Genomic DNA, 20,964 nt, shown 5'->3' with positions numbered 1-20,964 from the left:
ACCATACCCTGGCTGCTTAGATGTTGTTGCTAAAACACTGGATGAATCTCGCTAACAGAGGCTTCCCTTGTGGCTCAGCTCTTAAAGAATCCGCCTGCAATGCGGGAGACCTGGGTTAGATCCCTGGCTTGGGAAGACCCCACTCAGAAGGGAAAGACTACCCACTCCAGTGTTCTGGCCTGGAGAATTCCATGGACTGTATAGACCATGGGGTCGCAGAGTCGGACACGACTGAGCCACTTTCACCACTACCACCGTTCTTTACTCAACACATGACAAAAAGTTTCTTTTGTTCATAGACATTTCCATATTGTAATTATAAAAGAATATGCTATCTATTTAGATGTTAAAGGCAACAGATTAAAAAAAACAGGCTGTAATTTATGGGACATCACAGGATTGTTACGGGGCTTCCCTGGTGGCTCAGAGGTTAAAGCGTCTGCCTGCAATGCGTGAGACCAGGGTTCGATCCCTGGGTCGGGAAAAGCCCTAGGAGAAGGAAGTGGCAACCCACTCCAGTATTCTTGCCTGGAGAATCCCATGGAGGGAGGAGGCTGGTAGGCTACCGTCCGTGCGATCGCAAAGAGTCGGACTCCACTGAGCTACTTCACTTTCATAGGGCTGTTAAGCATCTCCCTGCCCCTTGCCCCGCCTTGCTCTCTGCAGACTTGGACGCTCCTCGCCCCGCCCCTTGCCTGCAGCTTTCTGCCTAGCCCCCGACCCGGAAGCTCCGCTTCGTGATCCGCGCGTGCGCAGTTTCCTGCGGAAGCGGAAGGCCGAGAGAGAAGGTCGCCCGGCGGCCCTTGAGTTTTTTTCTCTTAGTGTAAATTTGTGCTGCGCGCTTAGCCGTCCAACCGGCCCTCGCCACTCCCATCTTCAGGGTTCCGCTGGTTCTGCCTCACCCTGTCGGCCCCTGGAGGTCGCGTCGACAGCCCGGCTTCCGGAGAAGCCGCGTTCTCTCCCCGGTCCTGCGATTCTGGAGAGCCCAGCCGGCCCCCGAGACCGCCTCGCTCCCACCCTCTTTGCCCTCACGTCTCCTCAGGCCGATCGTTCTGCCCCGCAGGCCTCCCTTCCCGGTCAGTCCCTTTTTCTCACCCCTGGGCTGGACGTGTGACACCCAGTGTTTTTCCGTCACGAGTCCGTCTCGTTGGAAAATGTGCTGTTTGATAGGTGAGCGTTTCATTTACTCATCATTTCTGTAGATACGTGGGCGAGGGGGATCAGAAGAAGCAGTGACTGAGAGTGAAAGGCAAAGTCAGAAGTGGAAAACAATGAGAGGACCGACGGAGTGGACCAGGATGGCTGAGGCACTTGCAAAGAGATGGTAAAATGAAATAGATTTAGCCCTCCCTTAAAGTAGCGGGTGGGTGAAAGAGAAATGGACAAAGGCGTGGGATCTCCAGGAGCTGGAGACAAGGAGACAGGGGCCGTGCTTCTGCGGTAGGAGGGCTGACAGGGGTGATCCTAGGAGAGAAACAGGGATAGGTGTTGACTAGAAGAGAAGAGGAGGGGCTAAGCATAGACACCTGGAGTGCCCCAGAGTGGGAGTGTAACGGGGAGAGAAGAGGTGTGACTAGAAGGCAGAGAGGGAGCAGAGTTGGAGAAAGAAAGAGACAGATGTACAGATATTTAGGACACTTAGAAGGGTGGGGGTGGGGAGAAGAGCAGCAAGAGGAGAAACAACTTGCAGAGGTGGGCAGGACAGGTGTGAGGGAAGAAATAGGAGGGCAGAAACAGCATCCCACCTGAGGCAGTGGACAGCAAAGGACTGTTCCACATAGTGAGGTCTTCCTGTTTTTCTGGTTGTGGCAGACGAAGGGGGAATGTTGATTCTAAGCCTTAAGCAGCCTGTTTTCCACTTGCAAGATCAACTTCTAAAAACTTACATTGTCTGAGGAAGAAGCTGGGAAGAGTAGGAAAAAAGGAAAGAAAAGAGGAATGGCTCTTTCTCAGGTAAAATCATATTCTCAGTTGATTCTCAGTCTGTCCTTCCTGAAATCCCTTCTTTGGACTTACTAATCATCTCTGACTCTGAAGTATCCTTCCTGACACCTGTACGTGCACACTCACCAGGGAACTTCCCTCAGGGCCTGTCGTCTCCACTTAGATCCCGTCTTCCCATGACCCAGTGGCCTGGACCTTGTGTGGAGGGCACCATCCTGGGCAGGGCTTCATACCCACAGGTTTGAGAAGAGGTCTCAGTGCTTTTGGGCAGCAGGGATTGCCTCCGGTCCTTCTGGATGTGCAGTCTGCTCCCTGTCAATCAGGATTAAGAAGCTGTGCGTGGAAGGCAGGTATAACACGCACTGCTGCTGCTGCTAAGTCGCTTCAGTTGTGTCCGACTCTCTGCGACCCCATAGACAGCAGCCCACCAAGCTCTGCTGTCCCTGGGATTCTCCAGGCAAGAACACTGGAGTGGGTTGCCATTTCCTTCTCCAATGCATGAAAGTGAAAAGTGAAAGTGAAGTCACTCAGTCCTGTCCGACTCTTAGCGACCCCATGGACTGCAGCCTATGAGGCAAAAGAACTGGAGTAGGGTGCCATTGCCTTCTCTGATTAACATGTATAGTACCTGGTAAAATCTGGAAGTAGACCTAAAACAGGAAATTTGTTCTAAGGTAGTTGAAGCTAAGTGAGTGAGGCACTGACTTCAAAATCTTGATTGGAAATAGGATGGAAAGTTCAGAATCAGGTATCAGTGATGAAGGGTGTGCTATTCCATCATCTGTTTGAAACTGTGACATGAATCTAAATCTGAGAATTGGAAATTCACTTTCATTGCCTTCATTGTTCAGATTTTGTCTTTTCACTGTGTTCATTTTGTGGTTTGGCAGAGATGTTTTTACTTTTGATGCAGGTGAGGTTTCCTCTTCATTGTTTAACCCATAGATTCACCATTTGTTGTGGCAACTGTCTTTTTTCCACTGGGTTTTCTTAGCATCCTTGTCATTAGATTTTAAATATATGCAAATGGTTATTTCTGAGCATTCTCTTCTGTTCCCTTGGTGTATAAATCTGTGTTTATGCCAGCACTATACCATCTGGATTATATTGTGATATGGCTTGAAATTTTAAAAAGGGTGGCCTTCATTTTTCTTCTTCCTGTTAACAGGAGGCTTCCTGCGTGCTGTTTTGGATCTGTCAGGAATTCTGTGTTCCAATAAGAGAGGCGTGCTATGCCTTCAGCCCATCGAGAGGGCGCCTGAGGCCTCCGTGAACAGAGCAAGCCCCGTGTCAGGGACTTTGTTGGCTTTCTGCGTAAACCAAGGAATATCAGCCTCTTTCTCTCTCCTTTACTTTCTTAGCGGTAGTCTCCAGACCACCAGGTTCCCGTCCATTAAAGGACCTCAACATCTTTCTACTTACTGAAGAGTATTTTTGCAGTGTGTGGTCCCTTGAGATTCTCTATGACTTCTGGCAAGTTTTTTTATATTTCTGCAAACACTTCTATTGTAATTTTCATAATGAATTCATTAAATCTGTGGAACACTTTGGGTAACTTAGTACTGAGATTTCCAGTCCATGACTACTAGATCTATTTATTTTAGATTTCTTTTAGAAGTGGTTAAGTAGTTTTCAGTGTATATGTTTCACCTCCTTGGTGAATTATTGCTAAATATTTCAGCCATTTTTAATATAATAGTAAATAAAATTGTTATGTGATTTTCTTTTGACATTGTTCAATGTGTATAGAAATGCAGCTGATTTGCATGTTGACTTTTGTATCCTGCCAGTTTGCTAAAATTGTTATTTGATGTGGCAGGGTTTTTTTTGTGTTTGTGTGGAGTCTTTACAGTTTATACATAAAAGACCTTGTCCTCTGGGAAAGAAGGTAACTTTCTAAGTTTTCACTTTGGGAAGCTTTGATTTCTTTTTCTTGTCTAATTGCTCTGGTTAGGGGTTTCAGTCCTTTGTTGAACAGTGGTGCAGAGTGCACGTCCTTGCCTTCTTCCTGATCTCAGAGGAAAAGTTTTCAGTCTTTCAGCATTGAGAACAATGTTAGGTGTGCTCTTTTCATACAGGGTATATTTTACTTTGAGATACCTTATTTTTTCTAGTTTGTGTATATATATTTAAAGGTTGTTGAGTTTTGTAAGATGCTTTTTTTCTGTGTCAATTGAGGTGGTCATTTGTTGTTTTTTCCCTTTATTCTGTTAATGTGATGTATAAATTGATTTTTGTTTGTTGAGTCCTCTTTGCTTTATATGAATAAAATTCATTTGGTCATGAATTCAGATCTTTTTAATGTGGTGTTGAAGTTGGTTTGCTGGTGTTTTGTTAAGGATTTTGCATCAATATTCATCAGGGAGTATTGGATTTTACTTTTTTGTTCTTTTATCTTTTTTGGGTCGATTTCAGAATCATGTTGGCTCCATTCAGTGAGTTTGTCAGTGTTGCATCTTCAACTCTTTGTAATATTTTTGGCAGGATTAGAGGTGCTTCTTTTGTAAAGGTTTAGTATAATTTCACAGATGGCATCTGACCCTAGGTTTTTCTTAGTCTGAGGATTTTAATTACTGCTTGAATCTTTCTAGTTATAATTTGGTTCACATTTTTATTGGCTTTATGATTAAGGATTAGATAGTATGTTTCTACAAATTTACCTGTTTATTTTAGGATATGTAATTTGTAGGTATTATTACTTAGAAATTTTTTATTGAAGTTGTTGATTTACAATGTTCAGTTAATTTTGGGTATGGAGCAAAGTGATTCAGTTTTATTTATATATATTCTTTGACACATCCTTTTCCCTTATAGGCTATTACAAACTATGAAGTATAGTTCCCTGTACTGTGTAGTAGCTCCTTGTTGGGTATCTGTTTTGTACCTAGGAGTGTGTCTATTAATCCCAAATCCTGATTTATCCCTCCTACCTTCTGCTTTGGTCACTTCTGTGTTTGTTTTCTGCGTTTCTGGGTCTGTTTCTGTTTCGTATGTAAGTTCAATTAGATCTTTTTTAAAATTTCACATATAAGTGATAATTTGTCTTTGTCTGGCTTATTCACTTAGTATGATAATCTCTAATTCCATTCATGTAGCTGCAAATGGCATTCTTTCATTTTTTTTTTTTAATGCAGAAATTAATATTTCATTTGGGCTTCCCTGATAGCTCAGTTTGGACGACAGAGGATGAGATGGTTGGATGGCATCACCGACTCGATGGACATGAGTTTGAGTGAATTCCGGGAGTTGGTGATGGACAGGGAGGACTGGCGTGCTGTGATTCATGGGGTCGCAAAGAGTCAGACACGTCTGAGTGAGTGAACTGAACTGAATAAGGAAGAGAATGCCTATGAGATTTCAAATCAAACAGCCTGCTCTGAAACAAACCTAAGTGTGGGAGTTGGCTACTAGAAGGGCATCTAAGAAGATATTGCTAAGACTGATATATTTTGACATGTGTTTTGGAAAATAACATGTAATCTGCCATTTTTGAAGGTTCTGAAAATGTTGATTATATTCCATGATTTGATGGGGGTATGGTGCTCATCCATAAATCCCAAATCTTCGGAAGACTATTTTTCAGACTTTTTTACACACATTTGAGAGAACGTTGTTGTTGTTCATTTGGACAGTCATGTCTGACTCTTTGCAACCCTATGGACAGCAGCATGCCAGCCTTCCCTGTCCTTCACCATCTCCCAGAGCTTGCTGAAACTCATGTCCATTGAGTGGATGATGCCATTCAGCCATCTCATTCTCTGTCTTTCCCTTCTTCTCCTGCTTTCAATCTTTCCCAGCATCAGGGGCTCTTCTAATGAGTTGGCTCTTCATATCACGTGACCAGAGTATTGGCGCTTCAGCTTCAACATCAACCCTTCCAGTGAATATTCAGGATTGATCTCCCCTAGGATTGACTGGTTTGATCTTGCGGTCCAAGGGACTCTCAAGAGTCTTCTCCAGCACCACAGCTCAAAAGCATCAGTTCTTTACCACTCAGCCTTCTTTATGGTCCAGCTCTAATATCCATACATGACTACTGGAAAAACCATAGCTTTACTATACAGACCTTTGTGGGCAAAATAATGTCTCTCCTTTTTAATATGCTGTCGAGGTTTGTCATAGCTTTAGAAAATAAAGTCCTAAAATATATTACAACTTGAAAATAGTGAAAAATTCTAATTATGTTCATACTGAACATATAATCAACTTGAAGTTACATTATTGATATTATTTAGTTTAGTGTAATTTCCTAAACAAGTTTTTGGGAAAGATACTTAATAGTCAGGCTTCCCTGGTGGCTCAGACAGTAAAGAATTCGCCTGCAATGCACAAAACTTGGGTTCGATCCCTGGGTTGGGAAGATCCCCTGGAGGAGGGCATGGCAATCCACTCAAGTATTCTTGCCTGGAGAGTCCTATGGACAGAGGAGCCTGGCAGGCTATGGTCCATGGGGTTGCAAAGAATCTGACACAGCTGAGTGACTAAGCACTTCCTCCGAAGTATAGAATAGAGTATTTTAAAGAATAATGCAGTTCTCATCAAAAGAAAAAAAATGTTTTTTTCTTCTATTTTGCTTTCTCTTTTTAGGTTATCTATAGGAAATTATAGATAGATAACCTAAAAAGAGAAAGCAAAATAGAAGAAAAGAAAAATTACGCCTACTTCCCTGGTGGCTCAGACAGTAAAGCGTCTGTCTACAATGTGGGAGACCACGTTCGATCCCTGGGTTGGGAAGATCCGCTGGAGAAGGAAATGGCAATCCACTCCAGTACCATTGCCTGGAAAATCCCATGGACAGAGGAGCCTGGTAGGCTACAGTCCATGGGGTCGCAAAGAGTCGGACACGACTGAGTGACTTCATTCATTCATTCATTCTTTCATAGGAAATTATGGATGCTAGGTAAACTTTTTGTGATAATCCTTTCACAGTATCAGTTCAGTTCAGTTCAGTTCAGTTCAGTCGCTCAGTCGTGTCCGACTATCTGCGACCCCATGAATCGCAGCACGCCAGGCCTCCCTGTCCATCACCAACTCCCGGAGTTCACTCAGACTTAGGCCCATTGAGTTAGTAATGCCATCCAGCCATCTCATCCTCTGTTGTCCCCTTCTCCTCCTGCCCCCAATCCCTCCAAGCATCAGAGTCTTTTCCAATGAGTCAACTCTTTGCATGAGGTGGGCAAAGTACTGGAGTTTCAGCTTTAGCATCATTCCTTCCAAGGAACTCCCAGGGCTGATCTCCTTCAGAATGGACTGGATGGATCTCCTTGCAGTCCAAGGGACTCTCAAGAGTCTTCTCCAACACCACAGTTCAAAAGCATCAATTCTTCGGTGATCTGCCTTCTTCACAGTCCGACTCTCACATCCATACATGACCACAGGAAAAACCATAGCCTTGACTAGACGGACCTTTGTTGGCAAAGTAATGTCTCTGCTTTTGAATATACTATCTAGGTTGGTCATAACTTTTCTTCCAAGGAGTAAGCGTCTTTTAATTTCATGGCTGCAATCACCATCTGCAGTGATCTTGGAGCCCCAAAAATAAAGTCTGATAGTGTTTCCACTGTTTCCCCATCTATTTCCCATGAAGTGATGGGACCGGATGCCATGATCTTCGTTTTCTGAATGTTGAACTTTAAACCAACTTTTTTTGTTTCCTCTTTGACTTTCATCAAGAGGCTTTTTGGTTCCTCTTCAGTTTTGCCATAAGGGTGGTGTCATCTGCATATCTGAGGTTATTAATATTTCTCCAGGCAATCTTGATTCCAGCTTGTGTTTCTTCCAGCCCAGCGTTTCTCATGATGTACTCTGCATATAAGGTTTAGAAAGGGAAATAATGAAAACACGTTGGATAGGAGAAACAATAACACAGTTTATAATCATTTAAAGCGTCTTGCTCGTTTTAAGGCTGTGGTTATTGACCCAAATGATCACATCCCTTAAGTCCTCCATCTCAGACACCCAGGTACTGACCCTGAGTTTGTTGAACTGAGCACTATTTTGAGTTTGCTGTTTTGCAGGGTGTCAGTAGGAATAGCGCATTTCTACCCAGGTAGAGTTTTGTGTTTGTAATATAGAGACTCGTCCCTTTCTTGTTTAGTTCCCAGATCCCTGAATTGCTTCAGCCTCACTGGCAGATCTAAGCACACCATGCTGTGAAAAACAGCTTTTTATTGAGAATAAACCCTGTTAGTCTTAAGAGGAAGTATCTTGGCTTCCAACATAACGAAGCTTTTACCAGAGCAGTGTTACAGACGGTAACTTAATGCTGTCAAGGTAACAGTCCCCGCCCCCTCCGCGCCCCGCCCCTCCCACGAACTCTGCGCGTAGCGAGTGCTCGCCCCGCCCCTGGTCGGAAGCCGCGGCTCTAAAAGCAAGAGCCCTTTCACACGGAGCCGGAAGTTGGAGAGCGCGGAGCTGAGGTCCCCGAGCGGCGTCTAAGCGTCCTTCTAGAGTAAGTTTGCAGACCTCGCCACCCCTCTAGTCCCCACCTCCGCCCCCGCTCACTCGTCCTCATGGTGTGGGAATTGCCAGCGACCTGAAAACCCTGGCACCCGGTGCTCGGCCCCGAATAAACGCTGCCGCTGCCGTTGCGGCCCAGTTATCTTTTCGTTTGGGTTTTAAGTGTTGCTGAGGCGGTTTCGGTCCTCGGTGCGCGTAGACACCGCCTCTGGCGACATTGTCCTGCTTAAAACCCTTTTTTACCTCTGCCTCGCCAAGTAAAGCCCTCTCTCGCGAGTTGGAGTCGCGCCCGCCGCGTCGCCTTCTCGACCGCTGGAGGCAGAGCCGGTCGCCCCCGCTCTCCTGAGAGGCCGCGCCCTCTCCCTGGTCCCGGGATTCCGCAGAGCCCGCCCCGCTCCTGAGCCCCCTCCCTCCCAGCCCCTCCGTCCTCGCGTCTCCTGAGGCCGGTCTTTTTGCCCCGCAGCAGCCCCCTTTCCTGTCAGCCCGTCCCCTCACCCCTCATAGGGCAGGTGACCTGGGCCAGCCATGTGACCGCCAGTGCTGTTGCATGCCCAGTTCAACTCGGTCGGAAAAGGTGCTCTTCCGGTCCGGGGGCGTCTCGTTCTGTCGGCCACTCAGTGAATTCAGGAGGCAGGAGGATCAGGAGAAGCAAGAGTCAGAAGGACTGAGAGAAATAACTGAAACTGAGGAGAAAAGCATCAGGGAGAACCAGTGGGAAAACAGAATGGCTGAGGGACTTGCAAAGGGGTAGTCAAGTCAAAGAGTTTAAGCCTTGAAAATAGCCAAGTGAGTAAAATAGAGAAGTATTAATAAATTAGAAAGCCAGATCTCCAGGGACTGGGAAACAGCATAGGGAGAACTGCCCTGTCTCAGTGATGGGAGCGGGGAGGCGAAGGACGATGAGGGACATCAGAGGTGGAGAGTCCCTAACTGGGTTTAGGCCGGGTTTGAGTCTTGGCCTCTTCGGTTAGAGTCCCGCCACATGGGGTCAAGTCTCAATTTGAGGTGGCTGGTTTTATGGTGTTGACAGAGAAAGAGGTAAGGAGCAGAGGAAGAAAGAGCTGGAAGGAAGCATAGCCACATGGCCTGCCAGAGAGTGGGGAGGCAGGGAGAGTCACAGCGAGAGGAGGGAAGTAATCTGGAGCTCAGAGAGGGAGCCGAAATGGGGGAAGAAAGAGGCAGACATAGGTATGGATTTTTGAAAGACTCAGGAAGGTTGGAGAGAGAGAGCATTTCGAGGGGGAACGAATGCAGCCGCCTGGGACAGGACACGTGTGAGGGAGGAAATAGGACAGGAGCAGCAGGAGAGCAGAGGGGGAGAAAAAGAGACACCAAGACCCAGATGAAATAGGGAGCTAGGTGAACAGAGGGGTAAGCTCGATCCAGGTGTGGCCAGTTGTCTGGATACAGATAACTTTTTTAGTTATACAGAGGAGGATGAGAATTTCAAAACTCCTGTCTATAAGGCTTGTGTCTTTATTTATTACTTGTGGCAGAAGATGACTTTCATTTGCAAACCCTGTTGAGCCTGGGGCAGTGGCTTGATTCACTGAGTTGTGAGAGACCCCCTTCCCTTGTCCTATCATGAGATAGAGGTCACGGAAGAAGAGACCTGGGACAAGAAATGACTGACTGTAGGGTGTCACTGTGTGGTAGCTTTTTTTTTTGTTAATGAATTTTTTTGGCTGGGCTATGCTGTGCGCTCAGGGGTTGTGGCTCCCAGGTTCTAAAGCACAGGCTCAGTAGTTGTGCACAGGCTCAGTTGCTTGTACTTGTGGGATCTTCCTGAAGGAGGGATAGAACCCATGTCCCCTGCATTATCAGGCAGATTCTCATGCACTGTATCACTATTGAGTAGCATTTTTAAAGGAACACTTTTTTTATACTGGATTCACACTTTCTCCTTTCTTTATGTATGGTGCTTTTTGTGGCTTGGAGTAGGTCTTAATTCATTCCGTTTCTGTAATCATTTTTAACTCCAGAAATAAGCTTTTTAAGTTTCCAGTATTCTACTCTTACCATCCTTTTCTAAATATGATTATTCTCAGTGTTTTTTTAAACTTTGACACCAGATTTTTAGATGAAAAATAATTCACAATTTTTTTTTCATAATTTTTTCAGATTCATTCCTTGCCTGAGTGCTTTCTTCCCTTCATCTCGTACATTTGAAATTTTCTTTGGTGAGTAGTAAATCATCTTGGACTATTTTGTGCCATACTTAGCAAAAATGTCACTTCGTTTACCAGTTCTAATGAGGTAGATGAACCTAGAGCGTATTATACAGAGTGAAATAAGTCAGAAAGAGAAAGACAAATACTGTATATTAATGCGTATATATGGGATTTACAAAGATGGTACCAGTGATCCTACATGCAGGGCAACAAAGGGAGACACAGATGTAAAGAACAGACTTCTGGACTCAGTGGGAGAAAGCGAGGGTGGGATGGTTTGAGAGAATAACATTGAAACATGCATATTACCATATGTAAAATAGAATGATCAGTGCAAGTTTGATGCACGAAGCAGGGCACCCAAAGCCAGAGCTCTGGAACTACCCAGAGAGATCTGGTGAGGAGGAAGGTGGAAGGGGGTTCAGGATGGGGGAGACACATGTCCAATTCATGTTGATGTATGGCAAAAGCCATCACAATATTATAAAGTATTATCCTCCAATTAAAATAATTAAAAATTAAAAATGAGGAAACTGAAAAAATAAAAGTTAATAAGCAAAGATCACCTCCCCTCTGTTTCTCTGAATTCAAAGAGAAATACATCTTGGAGGGTTTTATGTATGGGACATCGTATAATAAAACAGACATATTTTCAGCTGTGGTTTTACCAAAGACATGAATTGTGTTTATGTGTGCACGCACAAATGGATATTTCTGGTCTCAGCTCTTTACCAGAGAATAACGGAGGTATGACATTAGATCTTGTGCAATTAAAGGCATTTCTTTGAGAAATGGGAAAATAAAAGAACATTTAACACGATAAAAGCAACAAAATAAAATGCTTCATTCTTTCCTTTCAAAAAAAGAAAAAAAAACTAGTTTAACTGGTTAGTCTAATGGTCTGTTTTCTCCATTTTCTATGATTAGTGAAAAAAAGTGAACTGTGAGGTGATAGGAAGATGTTTCCCTCAGGTCCCTTTTTGACTTTTCTGTGCAAATGAGGAAGGATGGGCTGGACTGACCTGAAACCTTCCAACAGAGTCTCTCTATTCATGATGAAAAAGATTGGTCAGATCCTATTTCTAAGCTGACCCCTTACAATGTTTTTTGTACCAGTGGATATATATTTGCAATTCTGTATTTTTAAAATATTTTACTGCAGTCTTATAATAAAGAATTACCTGCTTGGTATCAGTTTGACCCAGTCTTGAAAGAAAAGTTTCTTTTGCTCAGATACATGACAGATGTTCCTGGTCTTAAATGGGATGGGCAATAAGGACAAACTTTGCCCCCTTGCCCTTTAGCCTTCCATTTCATTATTCAGTTATACCCGGTTCTCTTCACTCAGCTCAGACCTTCTCATAAATGGCTTCTCTGTGGGCCTGAGGGAGCCCGATTGTAACATGGAGATGAGAGGCTAGACCGGAAACTCTGAGCATGAGCAACACTGACCCCTGAAATGATTAGCCAAATTGGCTGTGTGTCTGTGTGTGGCAGTTCTGGTTTGGAGGGAGTGTCTGGTGGTAATGAGAATTTTAAATAGATCCCAGTCCTCCCTCAATGAAAAATGAAAAGGAAAACTGTAGGATGGAGGCAGGATCACAGGCTCAGAATTAGATGACTTCTATGAATAAGGCTAAATCTGAAGGGAGATTTCTTTTATGTCCTGACGTTCAGACCTCCACTGGCTTTCATCTTTTCCTGGGGCAAAAGCTTGACTCCTCGCTGTGGCTCCACAGCCCTCTGTCAAGCTCAGGGCCCTGTCAGTGTCTCCAGCCTCATCCTAGGAGTTGACTCTTTGCTCATGGTTCAGCCTGTCCTGGTCTCATTTACCTTTTCTCTGTTTCCAAATACCAAAACCATTTCTGTCTGACATCTTAGTTTCTTTTCTCACCTTCAAGTCACCCTGGCTGAGGCCCTTTGTCACCCTTCAAGTCTAGGCTCAGAGAGGTCTCCCTATGCCCTCCTAACATTCTCTCTCCTGTTACCCAGGTTTATTGTCTGTGTATCAGTTGCCATCAGCAGAAATTAATGCCCTTCTTCATGGGTTATGAGTCCTTCCTGGTTCCCCTCTTTTTAGGGCTTATAGTGTTCCTCTTCCCAGCGTGGCTGCAGTACCTGTTACTGGAAATGTCTTTAGATGACAGGACTATGGGTTGGGCTGAATAATCCTCAGGGAAGACCAAGAGAACAGGGCAGGTGATGAAGATGTTTCCCATGTTCTGGACATTTCAGCTGTAATTGATCTTTACCCCATGTGACTACTTAATTACTCAAAAGAAGAGCCAAGAAATATAGGAAGTCCTGAAAAGCCCTACAGAACTGGTGTCCTCAAGCAGTGGGCTGAGATGTCCCCATGTTTAGTCTGCTGTGTTTAGTCCACTGTAGCCCCTAGATCTACGCTCCGTCCATCCAGGGACCAGTCACCATCGTGGACAGCAGCTTTGCCGTCTACGAGTTCATGTGCTCAGTGTCAGTGATTGTGATTTCAGTGCACTGAGGATGAGCAGAAATCCCAAACCTAATGGGGCAGGAAGACGTTGCCCCCACCCCCCGCACCCCCACCCCAAGAGCTAGAATATCTTCCAAGTAGGTGTGGGTGGGCAAAACAGGAGATAGTGAGACCTGGAGACCCTTGCTTTGAGACTTCCTCATCTCAAATGCCTTTGTTCGTGGACTCCATAATGTCCCCAGGTGGTGGCAGACTTTCCCAGGAGGGCCAGTCTCTTGATTTTCATGCTGAATGTGCAGTGTCCTTTTGGTGGTAGCTCGTGGGCACTCCTCTTGTGATCCCCTTTGCCAAGAAACCCTGTGCGCTTTAGTCTTGCTTAGTCTAGTCATGCAGGGAGGAGAGGTAGACAAATGGGGAAAGTGGAGAGAGCCTGGTGGGGTCTGCAGGAGGCTTGTGGCAGTACTTGGGGCCATCAAAGTGGGCGTAGTGAATGGAGCGTGCGCCCATCGCAAGTGTAGTTGCAGGGACAAGGGGTGTGTGGATCTGTTGGAAGAGAATGTCTCAGTTCAGGCTGGAGAACCTGGTAGCAGGTTTGTTGGAGAGCCCGCATGGAATGGTTTGAGGTTCCAATGCCTTAGCTCATGTTCCCCGGGACAGCAGTGCTGAGGCTGACACTTGGCTGCACAGGTTTGATTTGACAACTCGTGACCACACGTGAACAGCAATGAAGGACATGGAATTCAGCCAAGAGAAGTCTTTTCCACTGTTAGAACTGTGGCCTGGGCTGAGCCCGCAGGCAGCTGTGGATGCAGGAGGATGGGAGCCTTGGGCTTGAGGGGCTGGTTCTAGCAGGTGCCCCCAGCATCCACTCCACTCCCTGGCTTTTCGTGGCTCTTTTAGCAGGCAGGCACCATAGAGTAACAGGGAAAATCTCAGGTCATTTTTTGCATCAACTTTGGTATCATTGTGTACTTGGAGTTGCCGGTGCAGAAAGGTTCATGTGCATTTGGGAAGATACCAAGAGAATCTGGAGTGTTTCCTTGGAAGATGGTGAGGTCTCACTGGGCCATGTGCATCATTGGAATTATCCCTCTTTTTCATAGTCTTTGGAGATTTCGATGTTTGACCTGGATCACTCACTGTAAATGAAACTATGGTGTCTTGTGTCTGTGGATCCTTGGGTGTCCTCTTTTGTATTTTGCCTCATGCATGAGCTATCAGGGCTTGGAATGCTTTGTGTTTGTATAAGAGGGTTAGAGGCTCATTATGGGCTCTGTGGACACTCTGTTGGACACCATGAACGTTTGTAAGTTTGAGGTGCGCTGGGAAATTACAAGCACTAAGGTTAAAATCACAGAATGCTTGTTATAAGGTGGTCCTGCTCGGTAGGGATCTCTAGGCCCAACCTGAGAAGAGTCATAAAGTCCTGTGACGTAGGGGAAGATGGCCCAGAGAATCAGAGGGCAGCGATGCACAGTGATCTGCTACCTGGAGGCTTGTCCTCTAGAAGATGCAGCTGCAACTCTCTTGCTGCCTGGCCAGTGCTAGGTTCTGTGTTATCCACTACTGTCCCTCCCAAAATAAGCATGCACATAGGCACAGTACAGAAAACACAGAATCTTAAGTGCACTGTTGGTGGTAATGTAAATGGTACTGCTGTGTTGGAAAACAAAATGGAAGTTCCTTAACAAATTAGCATAGAATAGGCCTACAGTCTGTCAAACTCATTTCTGACAGATATCCAAATAATAAGCGATTAGTTTTTCAGGGCAATGTCCACAGTCCCATGAGTGTGACTGGATTTGCAGTAGCCAAGGCATAGACACAGACCAGATGTCTCTTGACAAAAGAATAGGTTACAAAAGTGTGGTATAGAAATATTTATTATATACTGTATATTCATGAACTATTTTTTCTCTATCTGTAAATATAAAAATCAAGAATCCTGCACTTATGCCAAAATGAATGAACCTACAGAACATTATGCCAAGTTAAATAAGCCTCACAAAGGAGGACAGACACTATGTGGAAACTAGACTTGTCAAACTCATAGAACCATTGAGTAATAAGGCTGTTACCAGGACCTGAGTGGAGGGGAAATGAGGCACTGTTAGTCAAAGAGCAGAGATTTTAAATTGTAAAATAAGTAAGTTCTGGGGATCTGAGGTACTGCATGCTGCCTGTAGTGTTTCTATATACTTGAAATTCACCCAGAGAGAAATAATAAAGTGTACCCATAGGTGGAAGTGTAACTTACTCGACTATAACAATTGTTCAGTGTATGAATCTATCACATGATCACTTTGTACACAGTACGTTTATACCATTTTTGTTAGTTACACCTTAGTAAGGCTGGGAAAGAAAGAGAGTTGGGAGGAGCTTTTCTCCTCTGAATGGTGCTCAATCCAGGCTTCACATTTCATTGATGAGGCGTTTTGCATACCCATGTTTTATACCCTCTGACCAGAGATTCCCCTTCAGGTAGTTTGTGTTGGTCCACAGCTCGAGAATGTTTAAGGTGTCCCAGTTGATTCCAGTGTGGATCCCTCGCTGAGCATCAGGAGTCTGAGTCCTCCCAGTCCTGAGGGCAGAGATCTGGGCTGAGGAGGGGGCACTCTGCTCTGACTGGGGCTGGACAAGGGCCTGCTGTGTGACCTGAAGGGGATCGTGGGGTCAGTGGAGGTGGCCCCTGCTGCTGTGTGCATGAGGCCTCACCAGGAAGGGATTGTGATCTGAGGGAAAGTGTGGGAAAGTCCCATGTTGGTCTCTGTGCCAGAATTGACTGTCCTGAGTCCCTCCTGAGACTGGCCACAGGGAACTGTGTGTTCCACACGGTGAGGGCTTCCCATGTGGGTGGTTGGGGCTCAGGAAGGGGATGTGTTGACTCTAAGCATTAAACAGCATGTTTTCAACTTTCATGATAGACCTCTGAAGACTTGTGTTGCCTGAGGAAGCCCTGCAGTTGAGGAAGAGGAAAGAAAAGGAGTGGGACATGGCTCTTTGTCAGGTAAGGTCATATTTAGTCTGTCCTTCCTGAAATGCCCTTCTCTGGACTTGCTAATCGTGTCTGACTCTGGAGTATCCTGTCTGGCTCTTGTCCACGCACACTCACCTGGGGCCTTCCCTCAGGGCCTGTCGTCTCCACTTGGATCCTGTCTCGCCATGACCCGGTGACCTGGCCCTTGTGAGGAGGCTCCCTTGGGCACTGTCCCGGGCAGGGCTTCTCACCCACAGGTTGGAGACAGGGTCTCAGTGTTGTTGGGCAGCAGGGATTGCTTAGGGCTCATCTGGATGCGCTGTCTGCTCTCTGTCAACCAGGGTAAGGAAACTGCACGTGGAAGTCAGGTATTAATATGTACAATACCTGGTAAAATCTGGGAATCAGATCAATTAGGGGCAGTTTGTTCTGACTTTTTTAAGGTAGTTCAAACTAAAGATGTGGGTCAACCTCTTTAAATCCTTATTGTTAATAGAATGGAAAGTTCAGAAATAAACATCAGTGATACAGGGTTTTTTAGTTTATCATCAGATTTAAACTGTGAAATGAATCTAAGTCTCTGGCAGGTGGTAAGTTTCATCACCTCCATTCTTCAGAGGTTGTCCTTTCACTCTGTGGATTGAATGCTTTGACACAGAGATGTTTTAGCCTTGAATGCAAGCGAGAGTCCAGCTTCACTCTTTTGCTGTCAGATATCTATGTTCTCAGCATCATGGTTATTGAGACTCTACTTGCCCTTTTGTGTATCTTGACATCCTTGTGAATATACCTTACATAGACACAAAGAATTATTTCTGAGTACTGTGTTCTGTTCAGTTGGTTTATTTGTCTTTTTTTATACCAGTACCACATCACCTTGATTACCTTGTAATAGGTTTTGAAATAAAAAGATCTCCATCTTCTTTCTTCAAGAGTTTTGCTGTTTGCTCTTTGAATAGTTATGTGACTTTCACCATGTTTTATCCTACTTCCACAAAGATTGCCATGGCAGTTTTGATAATGAGTTAATTGGTTTAGTGATCCTTTGTGTGGTTATTAAAGAATCACTTTTGATATAGCATGTTTCTTTTGTAATGTTTATGATTTTTTACCTATGACACTTTGTCATGTGGGAAGGAAGATAACTGATTTTTTTCTGCATCTAGATGATCCTGGTTTTTTTCCCTTTAATCTGTTAATGTAGTGTGTCATATTAATTGATTTTTATATGTTGACTTCTCCTTGCCTTATGTGAATAAAATCCACTTGGTCATGATGTCAGATCTTTTTATTTATTTATTTAAATTATTTTAATTGAAGGGTTATTGCTTTACAAAAGTTGTTGTTTTCTGCCAAATACCAACATGAATCAGCCATAGGTATACATATGTCCCCTCCCTCCCATCTTCCTCCGTATCCCACCCCTGTAGGTTGTTAGAGAGCCCCTGTGAGTTCCCTGAGTCATTCAGCAAATTTGCATTGGCTCTCTACTTTGTATATGGTAATGTAAGTTTCCATGTTACTCTCTCCATACATCTCGCCCTCTCCTTCCTCCCCTCCCCCCTCCATCTGTTCTCTATGTCTGTTTCTCCAGATCTTTTTAATATGTGTTGAAGTTGGTTTGCAAGTATTTTCATTTTGCATCAGTATTCTTCAGTGGTATTGGTTTCCAGTTTTCCTGCCTTGTGTCTTTGGGAAATCATCAAACTATTAGAATCATGCTTGCTCCATAGAATTAGCAGGATTGGTGGTAATTTTTCTGTAAATGTTTGGTAGAATTTAATCCTGTATTTTTCTTAGAGGTTTCTGACTACTTTTTAAATCTCTCTAGCTATAATGGGCTTACCTAGTGACTCAAATCATAGAGAATCTGCCTGCAGTGAGGGAGACCCAGGTTCTGTCCCTGGGTCCGAAGATTCCCTGGGGAAAGCAATGGCTGTCTAGTCCAGTCTTCTTGTCTAGAGAAATTCCGTGGACAGAGGAGCCTTGTGGGCTACAGTCTATGAGGTCACAAAGATTCAGACACAACTAAGTGGCTAACACTTTCACTTTCAACACTTCTCAATTTTTTAATTTCTTAATAAGTAAAATAGTTTGCATGTTTCTGAGAATTTGACAGTATCTCCTATATTCTGTCATTTATAGGCATTATTGGTCATCAGTCAGTCAGTTCAGTTCAGTCTCTAAGTCGTGTCTGACTCTTTGCGACCCCATGAATCACAGCACGCCAAGCCTCCCTGTCCATCACCAACTCCTGGAGTTCAGTCAAACTCATATCCATCGAGTCGGTGATGCCATCCAGCCATCTCTTCCTCTGTTGTCCCCTTCTCCTCCTGACCTCTGTCCCTCCCAGCATCAGGGTCTTTTCCAATGAGTCAACTCTTCACACGAGGTGGCCAAAGTATTGGAGTTTCAGCTTTAGCATCAGTCCTTCCAATGAAAACCCAGGACTGATCTCCTTTAGGATGGACTGGTTGAATCTCCTTGCAGTCCAAGGGACTCTCAAGAGTCTTCTCCAACACCACAGTTCAAAAGCATCAATTCTTTGGCACTCAGCTTTCTTCACAGTCCAACTCTCACATCCATACATGACCACTGAAAAAACCATAGCCTTGACTAGACAGACCTTTGTTGGCAAAGTAATATCTCTGCTTTTTAATATGCTATCTAGGTTGGTCATAACTTTCTTCTAAGCAGTAAGCATCTTTTGATTTCATGGCTGCAGTCACCATCTGCAGTGATTTTGGAGCCCCCAAAAATAAAGTCTGACACTGTTTCCACTATATCCCCATCCATTTCCAATGCAGTGTTGGGATCGGTGCCATGATCTTCGTTTTCTGAATGCTAAGCTTTAAGCCAACTTTTTCACTCTGCTTTTTCACTTTCATCCTCTTTACTTTCTGCCATAAGGTTGGTGTCATCTGCATATCTGAGGTTTTTGGTATTTCTCCCGGCAATCTTGATTCCAGCTTGTGCTTCTTCCAGCCCAGCATTTCTCATGATGTACTCTGCATAGAAGTTAAATAAGCAGGGTGACAATATACAGCCTTGACGTACTCCTTTTCCTATTTGGAACCAGTCTGTTGTTCCATGTCCAGTTCTAACTGTTGCTTCCTGACCTCCATATAGGTTTCTCAAGAGGCAGGTCAGGTGGTCTGGTATTCCCATCTCAGAATTTTCCACAGTTTCTTGTGATCCACACAGTCAAAGGATTTGGCATAGTCAATAAAGCAGAAATAGATGTTTTTCTGGAACTCTCTTGCTTTTTCCATGATCCAGTGGATGTTGGCAATTTGTTCTCTGGTTCCTCTGCCTTTTCTAAAACCAGCTTGGATATCTGGAAGTTCATGGTACATGTATTGCTGAAGGCTGGCTTGGATAATTTTGAGCATTACTTTACTAGCGTGTGAGATGAGTGCAGTTGTGCAGTAGTTTGAGCATTCTTTGGCATTGCCTTTCTTTGGGATTGAAGTGAAAACTGACCTTTTCCAGTCCTGAGGGCACTGCTGAGTTTTCCAAATTTGCCGGCATATTGAGTGCAGCGCTTTCACAGTATCATCTTTCAGGATTTGAAATAGCTCAACTGGAATTCCATCACCTCCACACGCTTTGTTCGTAGTGATGCTTTCTAAGGCCCACTTCACATTCCAGGATGTCTGGCTCTAGATGAGTGATCACACTATCGTGGTTATCTTGGTCGTGAAGATCTTTTTATTGATCATAGTACTTCCTAGAAACTTTCTTTAAGCTCAGTTGTAACCAGTCCTGTTTCATATCTGGTTTTAGTTACTTGAATCTTTTTTTCTCTTTTCCTTAGTCTAGGTTGGGGTTTTCCTACACAGTTTTTTCAAAACATCAACTCTTGGTTTGTTGATTTTTATATTTTTCTGCTTTCTATTTTATCTCTGGTTTAATCTTTCTTATTTACCTGTTTCCTTCTGCTAAACTTGAGTTTAGTTTTCCTTTTTCTGTGTCCTAGAGGTCTAAAAATAGATTTCAGATTAAGATGTTTTCTCTTTTTTGCTGTAAGCATTTAACAGTTCAGAGTTTCCTTTTAGTACAGTCTTCTCTGTGTGTTATAAATTTTGTAATGTTGTCTTTTCGTTTTCATCCATGTATTTAAAATTTTCCATGTAATTTTTTTCTTAGACCCATTTGTGGTGTAAGAGTGAGTTGTTTAATGTCCACATTTGGGGAATTTTCTTTTTTTCTTCTGTTTATTTCATTGTTGTTAGGGGACATACTTTTATGGTATCAGTCTCTGAAAATGGTTAATTTTGGCCTAACGTGGTCTCTCATAGAGCATGCTTTATGTGTCCTTGAGATGCATGTGTTTTATGCTTTTGGGCCGTGTGATCTGTGTATGCCTGTTCAACTTGGGCGTTGAAATCTTGTACTACTCCTCTGCCACTATTTCTGTCTCCCTTTCCTTTAATGTTTGCTTCATTTTTCTGAGATATCTAATGTTAGATGTATAAATATATTTACTTGTTACAGCTTTTTGGTAAATTGACCGTTTTATCATTACACAATATTTATCTCATTGCACTTTTTTTTCTTCAGTTTATTTTATCTGATATAGCAGTCTCCCCTGCTCTCTTTAGGATGGACTGTCTTTTTCCATCCTTTCACTTTTCACCTTTCCATGTCCTTAGGTTTGTGAGTACTACCTGTTTCAACTCTCTAACAAACTCTGTGTCTCTTGCCCTGTAGTTTTCCTCCTCTTACTTCTTCTGGTGGCCCCTGCCCATGCGCATCATATGGTGGCGAAAGAGAGGCACCCTGGTCAGCTCCTTTCATGCCACTGTAATTTCAGAAGGAATGTATTGAATGTTTCCTTCCCATCATGATGTTTCTTGAGATAGTCTTGCTTAATACCTTTATTTTTTCCATATTATTTTTTGCCATGATTTTTTTAATTCTCCAAGAAGTTTTTTTACTTTACTATTGTGATAATTTAT

The 20,964-nt window shown here is 43.9% G+C and overlaps 1 protein-coding gene across 3 annotated transcripts in view; it reads left to right on the top strand.

Moving 5' to 3' along the window:
• The window catches only part of LOC102188030 (zinc finger protein 665), a 33,838-nt gene continuing 13,650 nt past the window's right edge, over nucleotides 777–20,964 (top strand). The window contains exons 1-5 of one of the 3 annotated variants that reach the window (XM_018062984.1): nucleotides 777–1,076; nucleotides 1,203–1,324; nucleotides 1,813–1,953; nucleotides 10,525–10,583; nucleotides 15,951–16,033. In XM_018062984.1, the coding sequence (XP_017918473.1) occupies nucleotides 16,019–16,033 (15 nt within the window). In that variant the 5' untranslated portion in view covers nucleotides 777–1,076; nucleotides 1,203–1,324; nucleotides 1,813–1,953; nucleotides 10,525–10,583; nucleotides 15,951–16,018. Of the gene's footprint in view, nucleotides 1,171–1,202; nucleotides 1,325–1,812; nucleotides 1,954–7,749; nucleotides 8,396–10,524; nucleotides 10,584–15,950; nucleotides 16,034–20,964 lie in introns of those variants that run through there. The other 2 variants (XM_018062986.1, XM_018062983.1) reach the window with 2 other exon arrangements.

This window comes from Capra hircus, chromosome 18 (assembly GCF_001704415.2).
Source record: "Capra hircus breed San Clemente chromosome 18, ASM170441v1, whole genome shotgun sequence".
NCBI lineage: Eukaryota > Metazoa > Chordata > Mammalia > Artiodactyla > Bovidae > Capra > Capra hircus.
The sequence above is the reverse complement of the archived record's forward strand: the minus strand, read 5'-3'. Positions and strand labels throughout refer to the sequence as shown.